The sequence below is a fragment of the Manis javanica genome, chromosome 17 (assembly GCF_040802235.1).
Source record: "Manis javanica isolate MJ-LG chromosome 17, MJ_LKY, whole genome shotgun sequence".
Lineage (NCBI taxonomy): Eukaryota > Metazoa > Chordata > Mammalia > Pholidota > Manidae > Manis > Manis javanica.
The window spans coordinates 37,050,652-37,076,856 of NC_133172.1; the positions used below are offsets into that span (position 1 = coordinate 37,050,652).

The following is a 26,205-nucleotide window of genomic DNA, read 5'->3' on the forward strand; positions in this document are numbered from 1 at the left end:
CAGTTACCAAAGGGAAAGGGACTGGAGAGGGTGGGTAGGAAGGGAGGGATAAGGGGAAAAGGGGCCATTACGATTAGCAGACATAACGTGGGGGTGCATACGGGGAGGGCTGTATAACACAGAGAAGACAAGTAGTGATTCTATAGCATCTTATTATGCTGATGGACAGTGACTGTAATGGGGTATGTCATGGGGACTTGATAATGGGGGGAGTCTAGTAACCATAATGTTGCTCATGTAATGTACATTAATGATACCATAAAAAAAGAGGGAATGGATGGATGGATGGATGGATGGATAGTTACACAGATACATAGATATGATAGATAGTGGACAGACAGATAGATGGGCAGATAAATTTGCCTTTCACCAACCATCCCCCTGTAAAGGAAACAGCAATGTGTTTCCCACAGGCCAAGGTGTAAAAGCTACCCCTCTAGGCCTCCACTGAGTGCTGCAGCAACCTTGCCAGCACTAGGCAGGCTGCCTGCTGGGCTGCCCCTCTCACCACCACTGCGCACTCACGGCACACTGCCACCACACTTTTGCCGGCCTTTATCCTCCTACCCACTCTGTAGGCCCTAAATTGAGCTCCAGCCCACTCATGGAGAACAGCAATCTCTTTGCAAAGAGAATTCCCTTGTATTTGGACACAATCAAGTGACCAGGTAGGTTTTTCTCTCACACTCCTCCCTTTTCAGGGAAGCAAATGAGAAATACACACTCTTAACACAAACTTTAGCAGAGCACAAGGGCTGTGACAGGGTGAATCTGTCTCAGCCGTGGGAAGGGAGGTTTGCCTTGTAGATGTGCTAGCCGGGGCAGTGCCAGGCAGGGCAGCTTCCCAGGGACAGGGTCTGAGCCTGCTGCCCACCCTCTCCCCCTCTGCCCCGGCAGAAACCGAGGACTTGAAACCAGGGCCAGAGGCTGAGAAGGAGGAGAATTGGGCTTTGAAGTTGGACAGAAAGGCCCAGAATCCAAAGGGCCCTTGAGGGAAAAGGATGGAACAGGGAGCCACAAGGAAGGGACTCCTTTCTGCCTGGAGTGGCTGCCAGTGTACCTGATGGGAAGTACAAAAATCAGGAGAGAAAGAAGTGCTGGCATGATCGATCCATCTCTGCTGTGCCTGGAAGTGTAGTCATTTCAGTTTGAGTTCACTAGTAAAGGATTGTGCTATTCCCCTTTCCAAATGTTACAGGGAGGTGGTATTGGTTTGTAATCTAACTATTTTGTATGGTTTTCTTTTCCTTCCAAGTTCCACAGTATCAGCAGCACCCCAGAAAACTCAGGAGGGAGGCATTTTTCCCCCTTTTATAATGCTGCCCTCTACTGGACATCTGGAAACACACAGGCAAAGACTTCGCTTTTCTGGAAAGCTGTTTGGATTTTGATAGTGGTTGGGGTCCAATCGTTGGAAAAAAAAAACAAAAACTTTTTCTATTAAAAAGTAAACTTTAATTTACAATAATAAAGTAATTAAATAGTTTCTGTTTTTACAGTAATGGAAAAGCAGAGATAACTGTGAAATATTATGTACCCGTGTCACTGGTAAGTATGAAGTAATATGACCCTTTAGGGAAGTGAATTTGTGGATTGTAAGAAGTGTAATTTAAAAAAGGCATGGCCTTTGGCCCAATCCATCTTCTCTTGCAAATACAGATGCCAGAAATAACTTTAAAAAGTTGACATTAAATTATGCTCATGAATGTCTGGGAGCAGGCTAATGGCTGCAGAGATGGTGATATATCAGGCAGACAGGAAGCAGATTTTTTTTTTGTAAGATCCTCTAGCAATTTGGAAAACATATATGGGATAGGGTGTGGTCTGGGCACTGGAATTTTGGAAAAGCCCTTCAAGTGATTCCCATACTTACATCCCTGATAGAAAACTCTGAATTAAAAAAAAGGGGGCGTGCTATGTGACATTATATTTCAACTTTAAGGCAATAAAACATCAGATTGTGTGGGGACAGGTAGAAGGAGGGGAGAAGGCCCTGTGTCTGGATGGGAAATGTGCTCCTTCTTGCAAGACACCTACCAAATTAGAATCATAGTTGAGGATGTCGAGACTGCAAGAACTATATAAATGATATGTGTATGGCCATTTAATATGATAGAATTTTTAAAAATGAGTTGAGTGGTGTTTTCTAGCTGTTAGTTTTGTCAAATACCAGTGTAGAAATTAGCCTTGCACAGCTGCAGAAACAAATGACTTTCCAGCTTGCACACATGTGGCTTGGATCCTCTTCCTAGAGCCAGAAAGTGACCTGAGCATCATTGGTTGACCCCTCCCCCAACCACCAAACCAGAGACAATCCAACAGCCTTGGACCATCTGCCAAGGGAGGCAAGCAGCTTGGTAAGAAGAGTCCTGCTCAGGGGGGATAAGCATCTCAAGGCCTGGTTTGGGCTTGCTGCTGACTCTCTGGGTGATCTCTGGTGAACCCCTTCACCTTTCCATCGATTACTATACAATGCAAAGCTAGAGTCCAAATTAATCACTTTCAGGGATCAGGTAACATCACTAAGTGAAATAAGCTTAGGAACAAGACAAAGGGGAATAGTGAGGCCTGTGGACAGTTGAGAGCTCATGCTTTTGTAAAGCGGGTAGCCAGTACTGGGTTCCTACACATTGCTCCATCAGGGTCACTGAAAACAGTTGAGCAGGTTATGCACTGCACAAGGGCACTACTTCAGGGGAGGTGTCATTCACATCACAGATGCAGATATGTATCCATGACAGCTCCCTAGAAGATGTATGTAGAGGATTTTAAGGAAATGATACCTTCTAATTTGTACAAAGGTGCTGTATGGGCTGTCAGAGCCCTGGATACCATGTGAGAATGAGGCGCCAATGTTTTTAGATCTTTTTTTTCTGGAGAAATTGGAAATACAGCTTTTAATGTAAAATTCCCCCAATTTAAAAGAAGCTGGAAACTATGTCCAAAAAAAATTGACCCTGGGGGAGCTAAACAAAATATGCTCAGGGGTAGATTCAGGCTATAGGCTATGAGTGTAGGTCTCTGACCCAGATAAACTCTTAAGTTCTGACATCTCAGAAACCTTTCTATTTCTATGCACTTCATGTGTAGTCTTGAAGCAATCACAAAGAAAAGCTAATTACCCTGGTAAATTGTATGGATATAACAGGGATTGTGTGGTTACAATATGGATTATATGGATATAAAAAGTAAACGTACATCCTTTGAATGATGTTATGTACCACATTCTCCCTACCTATCATCCGGTTAACTTAATCCATCCTTTCATAATATAAAAGTTATATCTATGGAGAGAACCTCCTAAAACTTAAATGTGAATTACATTCTTCAGTTATACTTTCTTAAAACTTACTTTTCCTGAGTGAATTTATCATATTTACATCATAAGATATTCACTGGTTTCACTTGTGTGAATGTTTGCTTTCCACTGGTGGAGAGCATATCTTTCTTCACCAATGCACCCCCAGTGGGGATATTCCTGGTACCTAGAAGGCACCCAATACAGATTTATTGAATGGTGGATTAATCTAGATCCCAGCAAGGAAACATATTTTCTCCTTGGTATCCCTGACCTGACCTTGCTGCCTGGCATTTGACTTCCATGTTCCTGACCTTGTAGGATGTCTTGTTTTCAATGCTGATAAGGAGGCTCTCAGGCATGCCCTCATCCTATATATATATCCTGAGCCAGAGAAGAGACCGAGTTCAAGCCAGTGACTTTCAGGACAACCATGCTTGACTGTGGCTGAAACCAGCACCTGGATTGGAGTTGGAGAGCTCATGTTTCAGGTAACTCACACCGACACCTTCTCTGACAGTAGGTCCACTTCATCTTGGATACAGGGGGAGTAGAGTTTTCAGCACAGAATTAAATTCTGTTCCCTGTACATTTTTTATATTCCAATTTTATTTCATCCAGGTAACAAGATGATTATTATGCCAATGAATAGGCCAGTCCTCCTGCAGACTTACTGAAGAAATCTGGTAGCCTTCCAAAGCAAATTGTAATTTTTGATGTTAAATGAATTCACTAATAAGGATCATCCCAAGTCCACAAAACACCAGCAAAAGCAGCTGATTCCACAAAGTAGCTTAACACAGAATGAAGCTAATGATTGTCGGAGAAACTGCAGAAGGAGGAGGAAAACCAGACCACACAGGGGCAGCTTCTCAAGCAGTAAAAGAGAAGAAAGGTAGGAGCAGAGAAAGGAAGAGTTAAGAGGGAAGAGGCTGAGAAGTGGTCCGGAAGTGGACATTATCAGGGGGAGGACTCCGTCTGAAACTCCACCTCTGACTCTTTTAGCTTGTGTCCCGTGGTCACGTTTACCAGCTGCAGGCGCTGCTCCGTCTGACTGCAGATCGGCCACAGAGGCACACCTTCCCCATTAGGATTCCTGGAGGTGAGAGCAGAGACAGAGGTGTGATTTTCATCCTCAAATGCCAGCTGTGGGGGAGGCCAGGAGGTGCACTCACCCCGTCCGAGCGAAGTTGGCCCAGTATCTCATCATCTTCCTGTTCAGCAACTTCTCCTCCTCTGTGGCTGCTTCTGAAGAAGAGAATCACAACATCGGCCAGACGCCAAGTGTGCCTCACATTTGAGGAATCATTTTCATATCTCTCCTCCCGTTGGAGCCTTACCAGCCTGCCAAGTCATGTGCTCATTTTGCATTGCAGTTACCCAGGCTCAGAGAAACCATGACTTGCCTGAGGATTCATGGCTTCTGACTGGTGGAGGAGGCTGAACACACATCTTCCCTGTCCACCCAGTGCCCTTCCAGCTCTTCCCATGTGGCTGCAATTTCCTTGGCAACAGAGACCACCTCTCTCTCTCCCTCAAACAATTAAATAATGACTGCATTTCTTTGTTTGAAAAAGTAACACTTGGTCAAAGTACCACATCCCAAACACAGGAAGAGACACCTAATGAAAATGAATTTCCCTCCCATCTCTTCCCTCCAGATACCCAGTTACCAGCCCCAGAGGCAACCACTGTTACCAGCTTCTTCAGTGCGCTCCAGAGCCTGGCTAGGCACATACAAGAATTTAAGTGGACCTCCTTTTACATACTTGCTATAACAGGGACATTTTGTCTGCATCTTTCTCTTTTTACTAAAACTATATCTAGAAGATAGTTCCACACTGTCACCTATAAAACTTTCATTTATTGTTCTATAAATACATAATATACAAAGATGTACTTACATGCAATTATATATAAATATATAATTCATGTATTCAGCATTCTATTGATGGACCTTGGCAGTTTTTCCAATCTTTTGCTGATGAAAGCTATGCTTTAGTATGCATGTATATTGCTGCACATGTGGAAGTATAATTGCACACAAAAAATCCTAGAAGTTGAATTGCTAGGCTAAAGACTGTATGCATTTTAAATTTTGACAGTTTTCCATTATTATAAGAGGTTGTCTGTTTCCCCACACCTGTTCAAATACATTATGTAAAATGTAGTGTTCTTCCCAACCTTGATCGATGAGGACTGATTCTTCAGTCAAGATTAGTTGGCAGTCCTCTTGTTAGGAGTGAGGTTGAATGGATTTTCATGCTTAAAGTCCATTCATGTTTCCTTTCCCATATCTGTCTATTTATATCTGTTGCCCAGTTTTTGACTGAGTTGCTCTTTTCTCATTGATTTTAGTTGCTCTTTAAATATGAAGGAATTGAACCCTTTGTGCACATGTTGTTTATTTTTTTCCAGTTTGTAGAGTCCATGTGCCTATCACATAATATGGGTGCTGAATAATAATAATAGTGACATTTATTAAGTATTCACTGTCTGCTCTTTGAGAATCGGTTCATTCACCCTGATGACAACCTAGGAGGTAGTTCTGATATTATCTGTATTATGAGATGAGAATGAATACAAAAAATCATGAACCCACCACACTGCAAACATGTTGTATATAAGAGGCTCTGTCCTCACCATCAAGAGGCCAGCATAAACTGGTTAAAATCTTGTATTGTGCAATTTTTAAAACTAAACATTTTAGTAATAACTCCTGTGTGTAATTTCTATAATTTTTCTATTGATAACCTCACATGCATCATCATTTTAGGCACTGAACAGGTCGTCGATCAGGAATAAATGAGCTAACTTCACCAGTACCAGTACATAAGCATTTATTCTAGGTCACCTGGATCCAGACCACTTTTGGGCCAGAATTATGAAAAATGTGGTTCTTGCCTTTTAAAGCCCTGGGTGGCAGCCTCATAGGAGTTTGGGAAAGGGCAGGAAGGAGAGGCCAGTGGTCAGAGAGATGGAAGAAAGTGGTTCTAATTTCCAAAAATGTTAGATTGCCTGAGTGCCCCCTATGGGCTTTTGCACGAGAGAAAACACTTATCAATCAATGGTTGGCAGCTCTTCTTCACCTTGGTTTCTAAAACAAGGGTCGGGTATTTTCCAGGAAGGTGTGTCTGTGAACCATAGATTAAATCCAACCCACCAGTCCTTCCAGGCTCTTGCAAAGTGTGGGGGCAGGTGAGGGGCTTTGTGCTCAGTGGGGAGTTGTGTGGTCTCTCCAGATCATCCCAACCTGCTGTTTCTGCAAAAGCAGGAGCTCCTGAGGCCAGTGTCTTACCAAATATGACAATGTCACCCTTCAGGAAGGTGCCACCAAAGATGAAGCAGATATCATCAGAGTGATCAGCTTTGGTGAAAGATGGCTTCATGTCCTTCAAGCACTGGGGTTGGTGCCTAAACTCACAGAAATAGACCGGTGCACCAGCATGTGCCAAAAGGTAGGAAAGGGTGTTTGGCAGGCAGGCATGCAGAGTGGAGCAGGGGTTGGCCCTGTATCTCCACCCATCTCGTCCTGGATTCACGGATCCATGGGTGGACAGCTCAGAGACAAAGGGGAACCTGAGTAAAGCTACTGTCCTTTTTTGCATCTGAGGCTAGCCTTTGCTGCTACAGGGGCCTCACACCATGGTTACAAAAAGCTCACTCCTCCCAGGGCAGCTGGTGAGGACAATAGCTCTACTTCTCAAAAGAGCCCTAAATACAGAGCCAAGATCTATCTCCTTGTGACTTGCTCTCACTGAGTCTAGTTCAACTGTCCAGAGACAAACAGAACAAAGTTATTCTCTGCTTCCAAGATGCTCCATGCATCCTGCCCCCCTTCTCTTCCCTTCTGCAAAAGTTCTTTGCTCTATCATTTCCCTTTTCTCTGCATTATCAGATTTTCTCTACTGGATCACTGCCATCAATAGCAAACATGCTTACAAAGTCTCCCATTGTAACACACACACAAATACACATGTGCACACACATACATATGCATATGTATATGCATGTGTGCACACACACACGCACACACACACACGCACACACACACACACACACACTATTGTACTTCTTCTTGGTCTCAGCTTCTCCGGTTATTGGAGGAGAAAGAAGAAAAGAAGATAGGGTTTCTGTCCCCACGAACAATATTTTCTCTCTGATCACTCCACTACTCCTTACAGCTAAGATGTTTGGGAAGATACTCTTAAAGAGAAAGGAATCGGGGAGACTGGCCCCAGAAAATTATGCAGAAGTGGGAATTTACTGCATAGACCCAAAGAAAGGGAAGAAACGGGAACACGAAGCACCGATCAACATTCTTGAACTCTGACAGGCAGGGGCGCCACGATGGTCAGCATGCAGGGTTCCATCCCAGACCCCCTAGGGAAGTCCCTGTCAGCGAGGGAACACGCGGGTGGGGCAGGCGGACGGATCACTGCAGCCACTGGCCTTGCTGGGCCCCGCTGCGGGTGCTCAGAGACTCACCTCTGTGATATCGAGCAGTGAGCAGCCCAGGGACCAGAAAGAACACGTCTCCAAGCAAGTCCAGAAAGCTACTGCATATTTCGACCAGGGAGTGCTTGTTGTAGAAATACTCATTTTCCACAAGGTCTAAATACTGGGCAGAGATGTGCTGTAAAAAATCATGGTCACAGGAGATCCAGGTCAACAGCAACAGCCAAGACATTAAGCATTTACTGGATGGACATGAATCTGAGTACTTCCCATGCATTTCTATTGAATCTACATGGTAACTATGCTGCAAGTACCAAAATTTGCCCCATTTCACAGATGAGGAAACAGGTTTAGGAAGGTTAAGTGGTTTGTCCAAAGTGGTAGAACCATGATACTTTCACAAGTCAAATTCTACCCCAATCCCATACTCCCAATCATAGTGTGCACACCTCTCTGAAATGTTTCAGAAACATCCCTGAGAAGAAACGGCTAAATCATTTGTGGGGCCCAGTGAAAAGTGAAAATGTGGGGCACCTTGTTCCAAAACTTAACAATTTTCAAGATGGTGACATTACATTCAACCAAGTGTAAGACCCTTCTAGGTGTGGTCCTTCGTGACCATGCAGGTCACACACCCTTGAGGCCAGCCCTGCTCCTGGGACCAGCACTGCTTCCCATCCTTTGCTGTTTGATCTAAGCTGGCTAGTCTCTTGCTGTTCCCCCATCTAGCGAAAAACTGGTTGTTCAGAGGCTTACCCAAGAGGCGAAGAGAAAAGCATGTTGCCTGGTACAGAGCAGGTCTTCGGTTCTGTCGGTCCCCTGACACCCTTGCCAAATCCCTTCCCAGGGCATCCCATGCCTTCTGGGACTGGGCACCAGGCTGCCTCCCCCTCTTCAATGCCTCGGCTTGCCTGAGCACAAATGCTGGAGGTGTGGGCGGTGGGGAAGGTGAACTTCACGAAGATTCAGGTTCTGCCAAATTGGTGATGTTCTTGGAGACCTGGGGGCCTGGAACTCTGGGACAACTCATTGCAACTCCAACTCGGACATTAATACAGGCACAGCCCTTTGTAGGTTCCTTTGGAATTAGGTTGTACTACCTGGACTCGTCCACTGGTCCTCTGAAGGCTGTTTTTCTAATCAGGCCCAGAGCAAGTCCAGGCTCCTGTGTGAATAACCCCACTTGGAGCACATGGCCAGCACACCCCCTCCGTGCCTGAGGTATCCGAGGTGGACACAGATGCTCTGTGGGGCCTCTGATGAGCCCCAACAGGACAGTCACAGCGCAGACCCCTGAGGCTCGGAGCAAGGCTCTGCTCTCCGCATCAGAGAACTGCTCTCATCTGAGAAGTCCCTCTCGTTATGCTACACAGGAGAAGCCGTACCCACTCCTGGCCCTCTGGCACCTCCCCACACAGCCCGCTTCGCACCCCTGGGTCCTGGCCTAAGGTATTCTCTCCTTTTGAAATGCTCTCCTGCTCAAGTGTTCCCCTTCCCTAAGGCCCAAGGCCAGTGACCTCCTCCCCCACAAGGCCATCTCCAATACAGCCGAGAGCGCCTACTGTCTGACGTCCATTTTAAATTCTCTCTCAAACCTTAGTCCCAATTCTCAGCACCAGACAGACAGCCAAGATTCATCAAAGAGCCCCTGCAAGCTTTGGGGCCTAAGGGATCCCCTGCCCCGCTCTGGCCCACTCTGCAGCCAGGGAGCTCTTCCTAAAATGGAAATTGAATCTGTCTTCTGTTCCCAGCCCCTGTGGTGAATTTTATGCTCCTTTCACAGAGTGTAACAGCCCTTGTGCTGAATGTGTCTTCACTCTGTGCCCCCGTCTGCAGACCTCCAGCATGGAGGCAGTGCCTGCTGATCACTGCTTCCCAGCGTCTAGGGCAGTGCTGGGGCACGTGGGCTCAGTAAACATTTGTCCAGTGAATACCTGAGAACCCGGCAGAGTACACACTGAATAAATGCTTATGGTGAGAAGAAAGGACAGAAGGAAAGGAATCCATCTCTACCCCCCGAGTGTCTAGAGTGAGACCTGATTCTGATACATTCATGCAGGCAGTGAATGAGCAAAGGATTGAGTAATAGTCCTCGGTATTGCTAGAACCTGGTACAGTGCCTGGCAGGCATGCTGTCAATACAGGGCTGCAGTCCTGGGTGTGTTTCACAATTTAGTACTTTTCAGACTGTAGATAATTCAGTACATATGCTGCCTATTACATAATATGCCCAGGGTGTGACTGCCCCAGCCCACATTAATGTGGCCTCAGAGAAACGTGAATGGGGGATATCAACTGAATGAACGTGTGGGTACAGAAGGACCACTGGCCACATGTCAGCTGGGGCAGGTTTGGCTGCCCTATGCATCACGGAAAGTCTCTGGGTTTTCGGAGCTCTTTGGATTGTGAGCTTGGGGATAGATCGCAGATCTCTACGTTGTAAAGACCTATTGAGTGACTGAATGAGGGCTATCCACACTGCAAGCCCCTACCCCCGAGTGTGACCCAGGGAGGAATGTTAAATGAATGGACCTCTGGAGAGTCACACCAGGACTGTGTGTATCAAGCGTAGGGTGAGGGACTTGCTGGAACCCCCGAGGATCTCAGGAAACTCATTCTGTGGATAGAAGGGCATCCCATGTGAGCACATCAGGTCATTAGAGGGGAAACTGGTCCCTCGGAGGGCCTAGGCACCTGCCTTATAAGGGGAGCTGGGAAGAGCAGGCCCCCTTTCAGTCCCCGTGGGCCACGTGTAGGAGCCCCCTGAGTGAGTTGGTCCAGCAATGAAGTTTCTTTTCACATTTGACGAAAGGCAGCCATTGTCTGTCATACCTGTGGCCTCACAGGGCCGGGTAGCTGCCCTGTGGAAAGGCCATGCGATTAGCTGAACTGTGCCTCCCGAATCCCTATGGTGAAGCCCTCACCCCCAGTGCCTCAGAATGGGGCTGCATGTGGAGACAGTGTTTTAAGTTAAAAGGAGGCCATTAGGTTGGGCCCTAATCCAATCTAACTGGTGTCCTTATGAGAAGTGGAAATTTCAGCAATGCAAAGAGATACCAGGGATGTGAGAGGAAAAACGGTGTGAGGACACAGGGAGAAGATCCACCACCTGGATCTTGGACTTCTGTCCCCCAGAGTGGTGAAAAAACACCTGTTGTTTAAGCCCCCCTGTCTGCGGTGTTTTGTTAAGGCAGCCCCAGCCAACTAGCAGGCTACAACCTGTCTTTAACACCAAGTTCAAAGAGAAACCAAAAAACTTAAAATAAGGGGTTTATTGTTCTCTTTCTAAAGACCTTTGCAATCAGGGCCTCTGAGAAGCCAGCGGTCAGCAGTCCTGGTGGCTAAGAACACCGGCTCTGCTTGGCACAGAGGAAGAACTATGGGCATTTATTTGTTACATGACCCTTCCCTGGCCAATATTACAGCTTAAAGACATGAGAGGGTAGAAATACTCTCCACTTGTCAAATGAATTTCCCTTGGACACTTCCTGCTGAAAATCTTAAGGTTAATTAATTACTAGGGTAAATATTTTAAAACACCTGTTCTGGAATCTGAGGGAATGTCCAGAGTCATTGGAATTACCTACAAGTATATTTTCTCTACTGAGAAGCCCTCTGTCTATTCAGGGGTGGGGGTTTGTTTTGGGGGGCTGTCCTGTGGTCTCCAGGGACCAGCAATGGGTGTAACAGTAAGGCCACATAGAACATCAGCAGTGACGCAGGCTCTGGGCTGCGTGGACCAGGCACTGATTCCCACTCAGCCGCTTGAATAATTCCAACATCTAACATTTACTGAGCACTTACTATCTGCCAGGTTATTTAAGGTGCATCTGTGAGGTTTGCTCTATTTCACAGATGAGCGAACAGAGGTTCAGAGAGGTCAGGCAGCTTACTTGAGGTCACACAGCAAGCAAACAGAAGTCCGCACTTAAAGGTAGAGCCTAAATGCACAAAAATTATACACTGCTGTCTCTTCAAAAGCTGGGAGACATAGGAAAGTCACACTTTAGCCTCTCTGAGCCCCAGCTTCTTTAGCTGCACAATAGGGATGACAATGCAGGGGGCAGGTTGTGGCACAGATGGTGTACACTTGGCCCATGGAGGCACTCGGGACCATCCCAGTGGTTGTGGTGGTGGCTGTCATCAGGACCCCCTGCTTCTTTCTAGCTCAGACTCAGATGGCACTGAAAGGCCTCACTTAAGGCCTCGTTTACAACACGAGGAGGAACAATCCCCACCCCCATACGCCCCAAAACACGGCTCTAGAGGTCACATTAATGGCAGGACAGGCCTTTCCCAGACCAGGGAACTCAGGGCTCTGGCTCTAGACAGCCACCAACAAGCCTTGCAACTTGAAAAACCTTTGTATTTCACCACCTCCTTTCCCCCAGCGTGGAGGAGGAGGCTGGCCTCTCTAGGTGAGCTGTGGCGGTATTATGAGTGTGAGCCCGCCCATCTCTCCTGAGGACAGACACAAGTTTATTTTGAATCCGGACAGTCTACTTAAGTGGCAGGGTGAGGAAACCACGGCTCCTTCTCAGCGTTCAGGCCCCAGTGCAGGTGGTCCCTCCTCAGAGAAGTCTTTCCCCACCACCCTTTCTCCTCCCTAGAGAAGCCTTCTCCACCCAGTTTATGGCCTTCAGAGCACTTAGCACCAGGGATGCATCTTCGCAGCCTTGCATTTCATCTGCCTCTCCCTCCTAGGATGTAAGCTTGCCGAAAGCTGGACCCCTGTGACTTGTTCACTGTTGAGTGCTTGGTATTTCTGAGTGTGGAGTCGATAGTAAACACTCAGTTCATACTTGGATGAATACAATGAATCAATAATTTTGCAACCTGCACAAGTTTAGAGAACATTCTTGGAAGTCAGAATGCCAGAACTGAGGCTGGTCATGAAAATGTAAAACCCTGAAGTTTTCCAAACCTACATCAATTTCATTTTTGAAGCAGCCTCTGTGCTTATCTGAAACAATTATTTGTTTTAAACAGAACTCAAATAGATCCCATCCTCTCTGGTTTTTTTGTTTTTTTTGTTTTTGTTTTTTTATGGAATAGCTTCTTCCTCTGTAAACCTGTATGAAGAACAGGGCAGAACTTGCTATGGCTGCCCCCAGTCCTCAGCTGCCCTCCTTCAGAGAGACGAAAGATTTGGTTGACAGGTTCCCTCAAAATGTCATCTGGAAATGCCCAGCTGTGCACACAAACAGCTGCCTCCCTGGTGAGGGAGCAACAGGAAAGCCAGCCGAATTCTTACCAAGGGCAGCAGGAAGCCACACTCGTGGTTACTGACTCCGATGATAGAAGGAATTGGCTTAAATGCTTTTTGACTCAGTATGTCTATAGGCTCATCAGGAAAGAAAAAAACCATCAAAACCACTGGAGTGAAAAACTTGGTTTTCTGAAATAAGGAAGAAAAGGAAAAAATGGTGGCTATTTCTGTTCATAAAATCTGCTATACCTGAGCCCCTGTGCAAGCTGAGCCAACCCACTCCAGCCGTGATCAAATGCATTAGGAAGGGAAATATAAGCCACTCTTGGCACATCTGAACACATCAGGGCTCCCTGGCCAGCCCTGCCACTTACTTGGGCAAAGGGACTCAACTTCTCACCCACTAAATGGGGATAATGATAGTATCTACCTAAGACAAACATTAGCCTAGCAGAGTGGCTCTCAAAGTGTGACTCTTGGACCAGTAGCATCAGCATCATCTGGGGACTTGTTAGAAATGTGAATTCCCAGGCCCCACCCCAGGCCTACTGAATGTGAAACTCTGGGGGCACAGCCCAGCCAACTCATTTTAACAAGCCCTCCAGGTGATTCTGAGACATGTTCAAATCTGAGAACCACTGGCCAAATGCAATGGACGGAGCAGTGAGTGGAGGGGACGGCGTGAGCATCTTCTTCGGCCCTGTGCCTTGGATCTGACGGGATATTTCTCAGGTCACAGGAAGCATCACCCGGCTCTACCTGTGATTTTATTTCCAGTCTGTTTGGGAGTGGGGGTAGAAGGGAGTACACAAAAGAGCTTTCACACTACATGGGCTCAAGGACTTACCCATTTCCAGGACTTCAGCACAGCTCAGAACAGATCCTCAATGCCTGCCAAGAAACTACTTCACAACTGTTGGAATTTGACAGGTAAGGACCTCACTCTTCAAGGACTATCAGAAGCTCTCAAGTTTGGAAGGGACATAAAAGCTTATTCAAGCCAGTGAATCATCCAGTGACTGAAGTTTGTCAGGGGTCATCTAGGCTCTGCTTGCAGATTTCCAATGGTGGGTATCTCATTGCTTTCTAAAAGCCAGCCAGTCCTTACTCAGACAACGTAGTTTTTAAAAAGTCCTTGGTTGTACCAAGCCAAACTGGCTTCTTAACAGAACTTCCAACTCTGGATCTTGACTTTTGCTTCTGGGGGCACATGGAACAAGTGTAGCCCCTCCTCCTAGAGGGATGCCTTCGATGACTTAAAGATGACTTTTGTATTTTTCTGGATATTTTCCAGGCTAAGCAGAACCCACAGCCCATCCAGTTCCTTAAATTACCAATAAGGGTTCTATATTCCACTTTGTTATTTTACAGCAATAACTATGAATCCCCAATGCTTATTTTTCCAAGTTCCAAATCAAGATAAAGAAGAGAGTGGTAGGATTTGTCTACCACTCCATTCAAAGCACAGCCTTGCCCCAAACTCTCCCATCCCTCTTCACCTGGTTGATGCTCAGCAACTCCTTGGAGGAGTTTGTCCTCAGGCACTGCAGCAGGGCCACAGAGTCCGATGCACTGCAACCACAGGTATTTGCAATCCTGCAACTATTTCCAGAGAGGGACCAGGTCGGAGCAAGGTACTGAAAGCCTCCAGGAAAATGAGAATTGAAGAGCCTTCAGTCCAGCCACAAACTGGTCCTTTATATATGAGGTGCAGCCTCTGCCCCTCCCCGCCCTCTGGTGCCGGTAATGGAACATACACAGTGAGAACAAGTTGACGCTGTGTCATCCTTACTCTCTTGCCTGAGGCTCCTTGTCATCTTCAGCAACCGCCGGGGCTGGGGAAGTGGTTTGTCGGTCTGTAGCCATGGAATGGAGTCAAGAGTCCTGGTCACAGAGAGACCAGTCCTATGATGTTGGCCCCATTGGCACCAGGCCCCACAGAGCCTAGAAGCCCAGCTCTGATGCTAAATGGAGACAGGAGCTCCAGGAGCAAGGAGCAAGCTCCGTAACTGTCAGTTGAGGAATGACTCCGAGTCAGTCTCAGTTTGTCAACTCTGCTCAAGCCTCACCGCTACCCCTAGCCTGGAATGCCCTAAACATCTTTTTTTTCTGTCTCTACACCAATTCCACCCATTCTTCAAAGCCCAAGGCCCACCTCTTCCAGGATGTCCTTTCAGATCATTGCAGCTCCTGGGAAACCCTTTCTCCTCTAATCTCCTGACCTTCTCATATTACAGAATGTCACCCCAGCATCCCCACCTTCTCTACTCAGCACTTTGCTAAGCCCCATCTTGTCTTGTCATTGTTCTACATGCATAGAACTTGCACCCTGAAAGTAGCAGTCCTTAACCATTGGGAGTCACACATGCTCTGAGAATCCAGTGAAAGATACGGACCTCCTCCCCGGGAAAATGTACAAACATGTAGAACTTGAAGATAATTGTAGGAGTTTAAGGGCTACCTGCCCAACTGTCCATGGATTCTAGGTTAAAAATCCCTGTCATAAAAAGGTCATAGCCTTCTCAAGTTAGCATATGCCTTCTCCACTTTCAAACCTCCAAGTTCTAACAGCGAACTGGGAACACAGTGAGCACTCAACATGTGTGTGGTGAATAAATGAACATATGCACAACCCGAGAGCAGCTTCACATAGCGCTTTTCCAAAATCAATATTCCCGCGTACTGAGGGTGTGTTTACAATATTCTAACTCCGTTTCTGCTTTGAATGTATGTTGTTATTCTCTACAAGACGTTTAAGAAAATGTACCACTAAAATGAATAATACCCAGGAGATGGATCCACAGTCCAGTGCTGAATTAATACTCATTGAGCAAATCAACTCATTTGTTAACTCGCCGATTCAGCAAACATTTTTGGTTGCCTGATACACCCCAGGCATTATGCTGGGATGTGAAGGAGAGAGAGAGCTTGGTTTTCAGGTCCTCACTGTCTGGTAGAGCAGTAAGACAAGAAGACAAGTAGCAAACCCCTGGGGCATATGCCTCACATACCCTCACAATCTCACGTCAGGTAATAGTAGTCAGGTGTTTCCCACTGAACTAGAAAAGACCTCAGAATCTTTCTTAATATAATGTTCTAGGTGGAGCAGAGGAGGTACAGGAGGAGAACTGTATATAATATGGGAGGCTGAGTTATATATCATAAACCAAGAATAATGAGTAAGATGAGCATGTCACATACATGCTCACGTGTGCACATACACACACGTGTGCACAGCAGCACTGCCTTGTGCACCACGAACCATTTCGTGTTCAGTCAGACTTCCCATGGAGCTAAAGGCTCACCATGGGCGAGCACCAGTTCTTTGGCCATTGGTGGTAGGGACAACCATGCCCATGGTCTTTTGACCCCGACCCCATTCTCTCCTGACCAAGTGGAGGAAGCTGGAGAGCCGTTAACAATGCACGTACATCCTCGTTCCTCTCGTCCTCAGGGGCCTTCAGGTAAGGGATGTCGGCCACCCCACTCTCCATGATGGCTCTGTGGAATAAGCCATTGGCCATGGGAGACAGAACCTGGTAAAAAAAAGTGGGAGACCCAGGGAAAGCTGTGCAGCAGGCTCCCCGCCCCACCACACACACCACCCATCCCTTCTTCAAAGAAATTTTCCAAGGAGCCTCCTTAAGAGCTCTATGCTTAGAGGAAAAATGCCCAGGTTTGGGGATTCAAGGACTAGCCATGGAGGTTTGGCCAAATTAATTAACTCCTCTGAGCCCCAGGTTCCTCATGAACTCTGAAGCCAAACATTCTGGCATAGGAGTGCTGGCTCCTTCACTCCCTAGCTAGGTAACCTAGGGCATGTTGCTCACTATTTCTAAGCATCAGTTGATTCCCCTGTAAGACGGGAGGAAACATTGAGCCCCTATCACGGAATCATTCTAAAGAGTAGGAGAAGTAATAGACATAAAAGGCTTTGCACAAAGCTCAAAGAGGAAGCATTCATGCGATGGTGGCTGTTACACATGTAAAGTTAAGTTAATGTGATTCAAGTTGTTTTGAAGATAAAAAATACCTTGTATATTGGTAGGTGCTACACAGCAGAAGCTCTCTTAACATATCTGCCTGTAACTGACTCCTATGATTAACATGTTAACTGACACCCAGGAAATGCTGACCTCTCAGAGCCAGTGGGCCATCTGCTTGCACCTCTGCACATTTCTATTGCCACCAACTCCTCACCGTGAGTCAGGTGCTTGCTTCCAAACTTGTTCGGTCAGTACACTTGATATTGTAACTACATAGTCCACGAAATATCATGGGAACCACGATAAAGGCAAGTAGCTAAAAAAAATAGTGCCATCAAATTAGGTGTAAACAAGATAAGAGTAAAATATGTGGGAGGAACAGAAAACTCTGTGAGCACACTGCATTCGCAGACTACTCTGCAGGCAGCTTTAGTATTGTGCTTGCTGCAAAGAAGCTGACACCGCAATTTGAGGGCAATGAATTCTGCGGGTGGCTTATGCCAGAGAGCTCACTTTGGACCTCCAATCGGCAGACCAACTTTGAAACGATAAGGGACCATGTCAAACCATTGCTGAAAAAATGTATGTTTTATGTTTGAAGTTAAAATGTTTTATGCGTCCTTCATTATTTTACAATTTAGCTGAGTTTTTCTATTACATAAATAATTGCCAGTCCTGGTACTTAGATACCAGGGCTTCAACTCTAAAAATATAAGGGATTTTTCCTCAAACTATCACTCAGTGTTGTAAACTTGGGCAATTCGTTTAAACTCTCCTGTTGACAGCTCTCGTCCACAAAATGAGACTGAGTCCCTAACTCATGATGTGAAGCTTGAGTGAGGCAACATGTATAGAAGCGTTTGTCCCACAGGAAAGCATAGATCAGGTGTGGGCAATTCTTCGTCCTCATTTCTGTAACCTGCCCCTGCCCACAGGTTCAGTCACGTCCCAGAGAGGAGAACTTACAAGGCTGGAAACACTTATGGCTCCCGCTGACTCACCAAAGATGGTCACTGAGTGGGGGTCCCCACCAAAGAACTCGATGTTCTCCTGAGACCGGGTGAGAGTGGCCATCTGGTCCACGAAGGCCCAGTTCCCTGGAGCATGCTGGTCCCCTGTGCTGGGGGCAGGGGGGAGGACGCAGGGTGAGAATGCTGTGGGTCGGCCACAGCCGGAGAAGGTTGCTGTGGAGGCTGTGGGTGGGTCTCAGGCCATGGCTCCTCCCACTGGGGAGGGGCTAAGAGTAGGAGGCCTGGAACAGCTGGGAAAAAATGGGCTTGATTCTTGATGGGATTTAGGTTTCTTTGAGAATCTGATGAGAACTACACATCCCTGAAAAATGCACAGACAACCTTGTTTGTGCAATTTTAGGGAATTCGTAAGCTCCCCTGAATCCATGGATTCCAGAAGAGTCCTGCCCCTGAGAGTTGGTCTGCACCAAGGCCTCCCAGGGCACAGAGGTTATGCTGAATGACTTAATGAATAATGAGAAGAATAAGAGCAGCAGCCATAGCACTGTGCATGACACGGTCCTGGGGCTGTCCGGCCAGTGTTCCTACAGTCCCCCCACCCTGTGAGGGAGGCAGTGCTGGTTTTTCTCCTTTGCCTCTGTGGGTCCTCTCTCCACCCTTTTCCACCCTCATCCCAAAAGGCTGACCTCAATGAAGTGCACCACCCAGGCATCTGGCTTCATGCAGTCAGTGGGAGGCAGCAGCTGGGGCTTGAGGGCGGGCTATCAAGAGGCTGGGAAATCTGTTCCACCACCCACGTCCCCTCTCTGCTGGGAAGTGGTTTGGGCAGTGGCTGCCTTTCTCCACAGCCACAGCTCACACCACGTCCCTTCAGTGAAATCTGGGAGCATGGCCTAAGTATACTGTTGGGTACATGGTCTCCTTACAGGCAGGAAAAGGATGCACAGAGGGGTAAATCCCTTGCCCAAGAGCTAGAAAGTTGAAGATTTGGGATTCAAACCCAAACAGGCCCCAGAGTCCACGCTCCTAACCACGTGCCCTTGCTGCCACCCTAAAGAACAGCATATTTCCCAGGATGGGTAATTAAGGGGAAACAAGGGAAAATATAGAACCAGATAAATGCCTACAGCAAACATCCATGAGGTACACACCACGTACGTGAATAATCCTGGGATCACAGTCTGCTCCCCATCCTTTCTCCAGCTCCCACACTGCTCTGCCCTCGGTTCCCTCTGTCTGTGACCCCTGGGCTGGCTCCTATGCCTTCTCTCCCTCATGACCCCCACATCCGATCAGGAACCATGCCCTGCCAAGTTTACCTCCATCCCACTGCAGCTCCCACACTGGTCCCCACTCCTCCTATTTGTCCTGACTCATAACCTGGCCACTTATGACCTGGGTGATCTTGAGCAAGTCACGTAACCTGCTTCCCCTCAAGGTTCTCATGTCTAAAATGGGGCTAATAATGGTGCCTGCTTGGCATGGTTGTTGTGAAGACTGATGATGTAGGTGTGCAATAAGTGCTATGTACATGCTGGAGATCGTTCTAGTTATTCAGCCACCACTCTGTTTCACCTGCACGGCCTGCATCAAGACTGCAGCAGCCTTCCAACCAGATGCCACATCTGCAGCCCGGGCACCCCTAGCCCAGCCTCCTCTCTGCCCTGGAGTGACGTCCCTGCACTACTGCTCTGAGCAGAGCACACCTGGGCCCTCAGTCTTTATTGGATAAAGGCCAGCCTCTGTGCATGGCCTGGCACTTAAGGCCTTTCCCAGTCAGACCTGTCCCTGCTGTATGCTCCACATCCATCTCCTGCTGTATCCTCACCTACCTGCCCACTAGAGCCTAGCTATTATGAGCGGTTTGTGGAAATCTTTCTGTCAAAGGAAGCTTATGTAGAATTCCAATGAACAGGGCAACTAGAAGTGTAAGGGCCCTGGTCAGCCCTCCTTGCCTGCACTGTGGCCCCACGGCTCATTCAGGGCATCCCACAGCAGAGCTTGCCAGTATTGTTCCAGGCCCCCGTGCTTCCCAGCCTCTGCTCAGGCAGCACCCCCTGCCAAGTATGCTCTCCCAAACCCTCCGCCCAAACCCAGCCTGTCTTTAAGGTGCAATTCTAACGCTGCCTCTCTGTGAAGCCTCCCTGACTTCTTGCAGCCCACTCCTCTTGTGCAGCCCCACGGCCTAGCACTCTGAGAGCAATAATCATGCCCCATCTCGTTGCATGGGTATTTGTATCCCTGCATCATCGCCCCCACGACTCTGAGGGCCTCTTGAGGGTAGGATTTGTTGCTGCCTTCCTCACAGTATCTGGCGGTGACCTCTCACTACTTACTCCCCTTGGTGCACACGGTACGCAGCCCAGGGCTTGAGTTCTGCCATGCTTGAAGTAGGACAGTAGAAGTGGTCAAGCCCTGCTCTGTGAGCCTGAGAGGTTGCTTCACCTCTCTGTGTCTCCAAATTTCTACTGCAAAGTGACAATAACACTAGCATGTTTCTCCTAGGATTATTTTGGGGGTGAGTTGAAATAAGACATGGCAAGCACACAGCACCCCGCCTGACTCACAGTGAGCACCCAAGACATGTTGGATGTTATTGGGGGTAAGGAAACCAGTGCAGGGGAGGGATCGTTCTTGGGTGAGCATTTGAGGGGATTTGACATGGGGCCCTGTGGCAGAGGCCTACCTGCTCACACACCCCGTTTCCTCACCTTCCAGGACACACAGCTGGGCTACATTTCTCCTCTTTCCTTGCAACCGGGGGGGTGGGGGGGGGGTTTGGGGGGGGTTGGCCACGTGACAGTTCTGCCAATGCAGGTGAGCAGAAGCAGAAGATAAGCACCACCTCCAGGCTGACCCAGAAAGAGCTCCCATGCCAGATCCTCACGCTTTTCTTCCATCTGCTGGCCAGACGCGGAGGGTCTGAGGCCATAGAGGAGGGCAGGGCTTCCAGATGGAAGGAGCCTGGCCCCCCTGACTGACCATGTGGGAAGATGTCTGTCAGTCAGCAACTCTTAAATGCACTTTACTTGAATGGGAAAGATATGTGTATTGTTTTAAGCCACTAAGATTTGGAGGCTTAACTGTTTTACCTGCCACAATTACCTACCTAATTCAGGGCCCCTTTGCCCATGGTCGTTCCTCCTTAGGCTGCTGGGCACTGAATCCCCTGTGACTGTAGCACAGCTGTGCCTTGGGGATGAGGGGCGTCACTCACTCACTTGAAGAAGCCGAATATTCTGAGCCGGTACTGGATAGACACAACCAGCACGTCTTCACAGGCAGCCAGGGCGGATCCATTGAAGATGGAGGCTGAGCCAGTCTCAAAGGCGCCCCCAGGGAGCCACAGCATGACCTAAGGAGGGGAGAGGAACTCTCCAGGCAGCAGACCAGGCACCCGTATCTGCTCCCCATGCATTTTGGGACTTCCTTCTTTAGGGAAATATAAATGTTTCACTTTCCTTTCTAAATAGTATCAGAGAGTTTACCTTTGAAGAAGGCCCATGGGTAAGCACATGGGATCAGAGTGCCTGGGTTTGATTCTCAGCCCTGCCACTGACTAGCTGTGTGACCCTGGGCAGGTTACTTAACCTCTCTGAGACTTGTTTTTCCCATCTATAATATGTGAAAAATGAAAGTATCTCACTTATGACTTAATCATGAAGTTTAAACAAGATGCTGCATCTAAAGTTCATAGGACAGTGTTGTCACAATTCAAGTGCTCAGAAAGTTAATTAAGTATCACTGAACTTGTGCCCCACAGAAAGATGGAAATCACTGTAAGCCATGTATGAAAGCAAAAGCCACTTACGGTATTTTAATTTAAGGCTTTTCCCTACTGACAGAGAGGAGAGAAAAAAGGGAAGAGAAATGTGGAAACTTTACTATATTAATTAGAAAAATTGGGCCTAGGGAACATAAAATATTTAAATTGTATTATCATAAATGATACACTTAATAATAAATCTCTTTCACTGTCTTTTTTAGGGTCATATTAGAAACTACAACTCTTATGGCAGAAAAAGAGAAGAAAGTCACAAAGGAAAAAGGAGAACCAGAATTGGCTTTGGCCCCAGGATCTGCCACATACTGTGTGTACAACATGGAACAAGTCAGTCATGCCCTCCCTGTGCCTCATCTTTCTCAGCTCTAGGATGGGTCCAATAATCCTGACCCACTGGATATGGTGGTGGTTAGCTGAGATAATGCACTGTGCCTGGCACATAGCCAGGGTTCGATATATGTTGCTGTCTTGATGCAATTCAGTGAAAATCTCTTTGCAGGGGCCTGAGGACAGAGGATGACGGAAGGGGGTGGTTAAAAATTAGATGGTAGATGTTCCTTTTCTACCCACTTTTCCACCCATATTTTACATTCTTAAATGAAATACTTAACATTATTACCTGACTGTCTTCAAGGCAAACAGAAAAATTGGAGGATGCAATTATCCTCTTAAAAAGGATTTCCCAAACACACAAAAAATGAAGTCCTTTTAAGCAGTGTCTTTTCTAAATGTTTACAGATCATTAAATACTCAACAGAGGGAAAAAAACAAAATAAAAAGCAAAGGTCAAGTCAGCGTAATAAAGAAGCAATCAGAGAAGAAGATAAAGTAAATTTGTCATTAAATGACTCTTTGAGAAAGTTACTGATGTGTCAAGGGATTCCATTTCCCTTTTGCCCACCACAGGGCTTGTTCTAAGTCCTGACACCCAGCCTCTGTGCCTGGATCTCAGGGCAAGAAGCTGGAGCTCCCAGCATGGCAGGTGCACTTACAGGCAGCTTGGAGCCAGTGTCTGCGTGGGCTGGTGCGTAGAGGTTGAGGTACAGGCAGTCTTCTGATGCTCCGGATTTGGGGAAATACACTCTGAGAATGTGTTGATCTTAGACCAGCCACTCTGTGTTCTGGAAGCAGCTTAGAAAAGGGGAGGAGAAACCCCCAGAGTTGCTGTCAGAAAATTTGCCTGGGAGGGACCAGTTCTTGTGACAGCAGGGAGGCCTGGCGGTCTCATGTGCCTGAACAGAAGAGGCATACGAGAGCTATCCTCCCCCTCTGGTGGCATAAACAAATAAACTATAATTCTCTTTGACCTGGGTCCTAGGTAGAAAAGCACGTTGTGCCAAACAATTGTACTGTTAACCCTCAGCACCCACACATGCTTACACCCATCACCATAATTCAGATGCCCACATAAAGACTCAGGTGGGCACAACAATTCCCCAAACCGTAGAAGGCAGGACACCGCTTGCATAGCAAGGGCTTTGCTCTGACAGCTCCTTCTTCTGCCCCCAGAGGCACAAAAGGACACTTCCACCAGGAACCAAAGGAGGTAGACACGCTGAAAGGTTCCTGCATCTGGGCCTTTGCTCAAGGTGATCGGAACTGCCCAGACTGCTCTCTCACTATGGCTGCTTACTCATGTCCTCCCCTTTATTTCAGACTCAGTCCCAGTCCCACCTCCTCCAAGAAGCCTTCTGAGGTTTTCCCAGTTAGGTCATAGCTCTTCTTTAGAAATATTTTGTGTTCTTTCCTAGAAGTTCTCCCAGGCTTATACACACGTGTTACTATCTTCCCCAACTCAAGCATAAGCAGCTAAAAGTCTAGGACTCTGTATTATCCATCTTGGTGCCTTATCTCCCCTAGCACCAAATCGGATACACAGTGAAACTGAGATTGTAAATATATGTGAATATTTCTACTATACTAAGTGCTCAATTATGTCAGTTGTTTTGTGTTTTTTTTTTAACAGAATAGTGTACAGATTGGGCAGTGGGAAGCCATCACTGCAAATTTACTCCCTGACAAGTGTTTTGACTTTCTGTTCTTTGTATGTTGTTTATCAGAAATCAAGGCCTCACTGGTTGAAATAAAACCATCTCTGACCTCCCCTTGAGGCTAAGCTAGGTGGTTCTCAGTGCTTCCTCAGCACCTTGCTCTGATGCCCTTTGGTTGCCCTTGTCATTCTATATTTTAATTGTCATTATTGTTTATGCCCCCACTTGCACTACTAGTCTCCAGGCTCCTTAAGGGCAGCTGTGACTAACCCAGGGTCTCATGCTGAGCCAATTATTGAATTGGTTCTCAAGGGATATTAGCTGAAGAAATGAATGAATGAATGAACAGATGAGTTTCAGCTTAGTGTCAGTCCCTGGGCCACATGGGGTCTTCTCTAGCTTACAGAGCATCCTGGCAGCAAGGTACTCCTTCTGCTGGGACCCCAGTGCCAGGAACCTGTGTGGCCCAACCTGAGGGTTTCACAGAATCTTAGTGGCAGAAGATTCTTGGGGATTTCCAGGTGTCATCTCCCACCCAGTGCTCCAGAACCCTCGAGAATTCACCCATCTCATATTAAAAGTTTGCAGTGACTGAGAGCTCCTTACTCCCCGGCTTCCCTATATCACAGAGACACACTCCCGTATTCATTCCACAGGTATTTATGGACTTCCCACTGTGGACCAGGCCCTGTACTGGGCACAGCGTGCATTGCTAGAGTTAAAATCCCTCTAGCGTGGTTCTTTGCTCTAAAGCTCTTACCCAATCTGACCATGGAGACTAAGCCTTGGTGATAGATCACACAGAAACACTTGGCCAGTCCCTGCTAACCAAAAGTCTTAGTAAGCCCATTACAGTGGTTCCCAAATAACTGGTCCCCAGAATTCCTAGAGAGCCTTCAGATAATCCAGTTTCCTGGGCCCAGCTCTGGAGATTTCAATTCCAGAAGTTCAGAAGGGAATGCGGGAATCTGCATGTTCTGAACAAAGCCTCCAGCCATTCTGATGATCAGCCAGTTAGGGAGCCATGCGATTACTGATGCCTTTGTCCACTTCTGTATCCTTCCTCCTCCCCCTGATGCCCTCCCCCTTCCTACTGGGCTGCATGACCCTTACTCCCCCTCAATGCTCTGTCCCCACTCCCAGGTTGCAGGCCACCCATGTGACCAAACCTGCTCTTACAATTTAGGGTAGGATGTTGCATCTCGGAAGTCCTTCCAGGGCAATGCGGCTTAGGTTTTGCAAATCGCAGGGGTCCTACTGAGGGTGCAGCATAGGGAACCCCAAGAAACACATTCACAGGCACGGAGCTTCCCAGCACAGTGGCTTGCTTCCCCTGGACCCATCCCAGCCTGGTGCTCCTCACTGGTGCACCAGCAGCTGGCCCCGAGGGAACACACAGGGAGGAATCAGGAGCTGGCAAGGAAAAGGCTAGGAGTAAGCCCGACACAAGCTCCCCTCGGTGGGGTGCTGTTTCTCAGCCAGAGGCTATAGGACAGCTGATTCCTTCTCAGTGAACCCACGCCCACTGCTTCCTTCAAGACTGCCTAGAATCCACCTGCAATGGGGCACTGACTGAGTTCCTCCTAGGAGCACAGCACCAAGCCCCAAAAGTCTGGGAACAAGCAACATTTCCTGCCTGCTGCATGGAAGATCTCCCGGACTGTGCGAAGTGAGGTATGCCAGGCCCTGGAGGCCCGGGATCTGGCCCAGAGTTTCCCACACTTTGTCCATTTTCATACCCACCAGCAAGCACAATGGCTGGTGTGTCTGTGCTCCCCCCTGTATGACTACTGGCTTTTCCACTTCTCTTAAAATTTATAAACTTAAAATCTTACCTAGAGGAATCTAAAGCAATAACATCTATGGGATTGTGCTTTGGATGAGTTAGGTATATGCTGTTGAAGGCACATGAAAATAAATATTCAGCAATGAAAATTAAAAACCCTCATGCAGATGCCACCTGAAATCAGTTCATCCACCTCCAGGGGTATGAGGTGGCATTTTGGGAGACCGACAGTGCGCTTCTTGGTTCCCATATAGAATACAGAGCCTTGAGGAGTTAGCTGCCTGGCTATTTATTTGGCAGGACCAGGTGTTCCAATGTCATTCCAACAGTGACACCCTGCCTGGGCAGCTAGCCTTACAGAAGCATGGGCTCTGTCCCACGCCCTTCCCCAGTGCTCAGGACAGAGGGCTGTCTGCGCCTATAGGGTGCGAGCAGCCCAAGGGCAGCACTGGGGGCTTCCGTGTTCTACCCATGCCTTTCAGTAACACCAGGACGTTGCTCAGCTGCGCTGAGGTTACTACACAGCCGTCCATGGACCCTCAGAGACCTCTGAGAAGTCAGTTTGTTTCCACCAGTGGAAAATCATCCATGGTAGGAAACTCCTCCTACCCTGTCTTCTGAAAGCCCTCCTCTCCCCTGGATGTCTTACCCTTGGCTGCGGCTGCAAGGATCCAAACAGCCCAGATCAGGGTCTGGATGAGGCGCCCCCACTCCCCACTCAT

The 26,205-nt window shown here is 47.5% G+C and overlaps 1 protein-coding gene across 1 annotated transcript; it reads right to left on the reverse strand.

Moving 5' to 3' along the window:
- Nucleotides 1-1,521: 1,521 nt before the first annotated feature.
- Nucleotides 1,522-26,205, reverse strand: CES5A (carboxylesterase 5A). Its single transcript, XM_017646265.3, is given in 15 exon segments — nt 1,522-4,270; nt 4,273-4,394; nt 4,474-4,546; nt 6,597-6,746; nt 7,787-7,934; nt 10,305-10,373; nt 13,011-13,154; nt 14,465-14,561; nt 16,386-16,501; nt 17,918-18,071; nt 21,144-21,277; nt 22,699-22,837; nt 24,877-24,922; nt 24,925-25,082; nt 26,135-26,205. Coding segments are annotated over 15 exon segments (1,851 nt in total). The 3' UTR covers nt 1,522-4,040.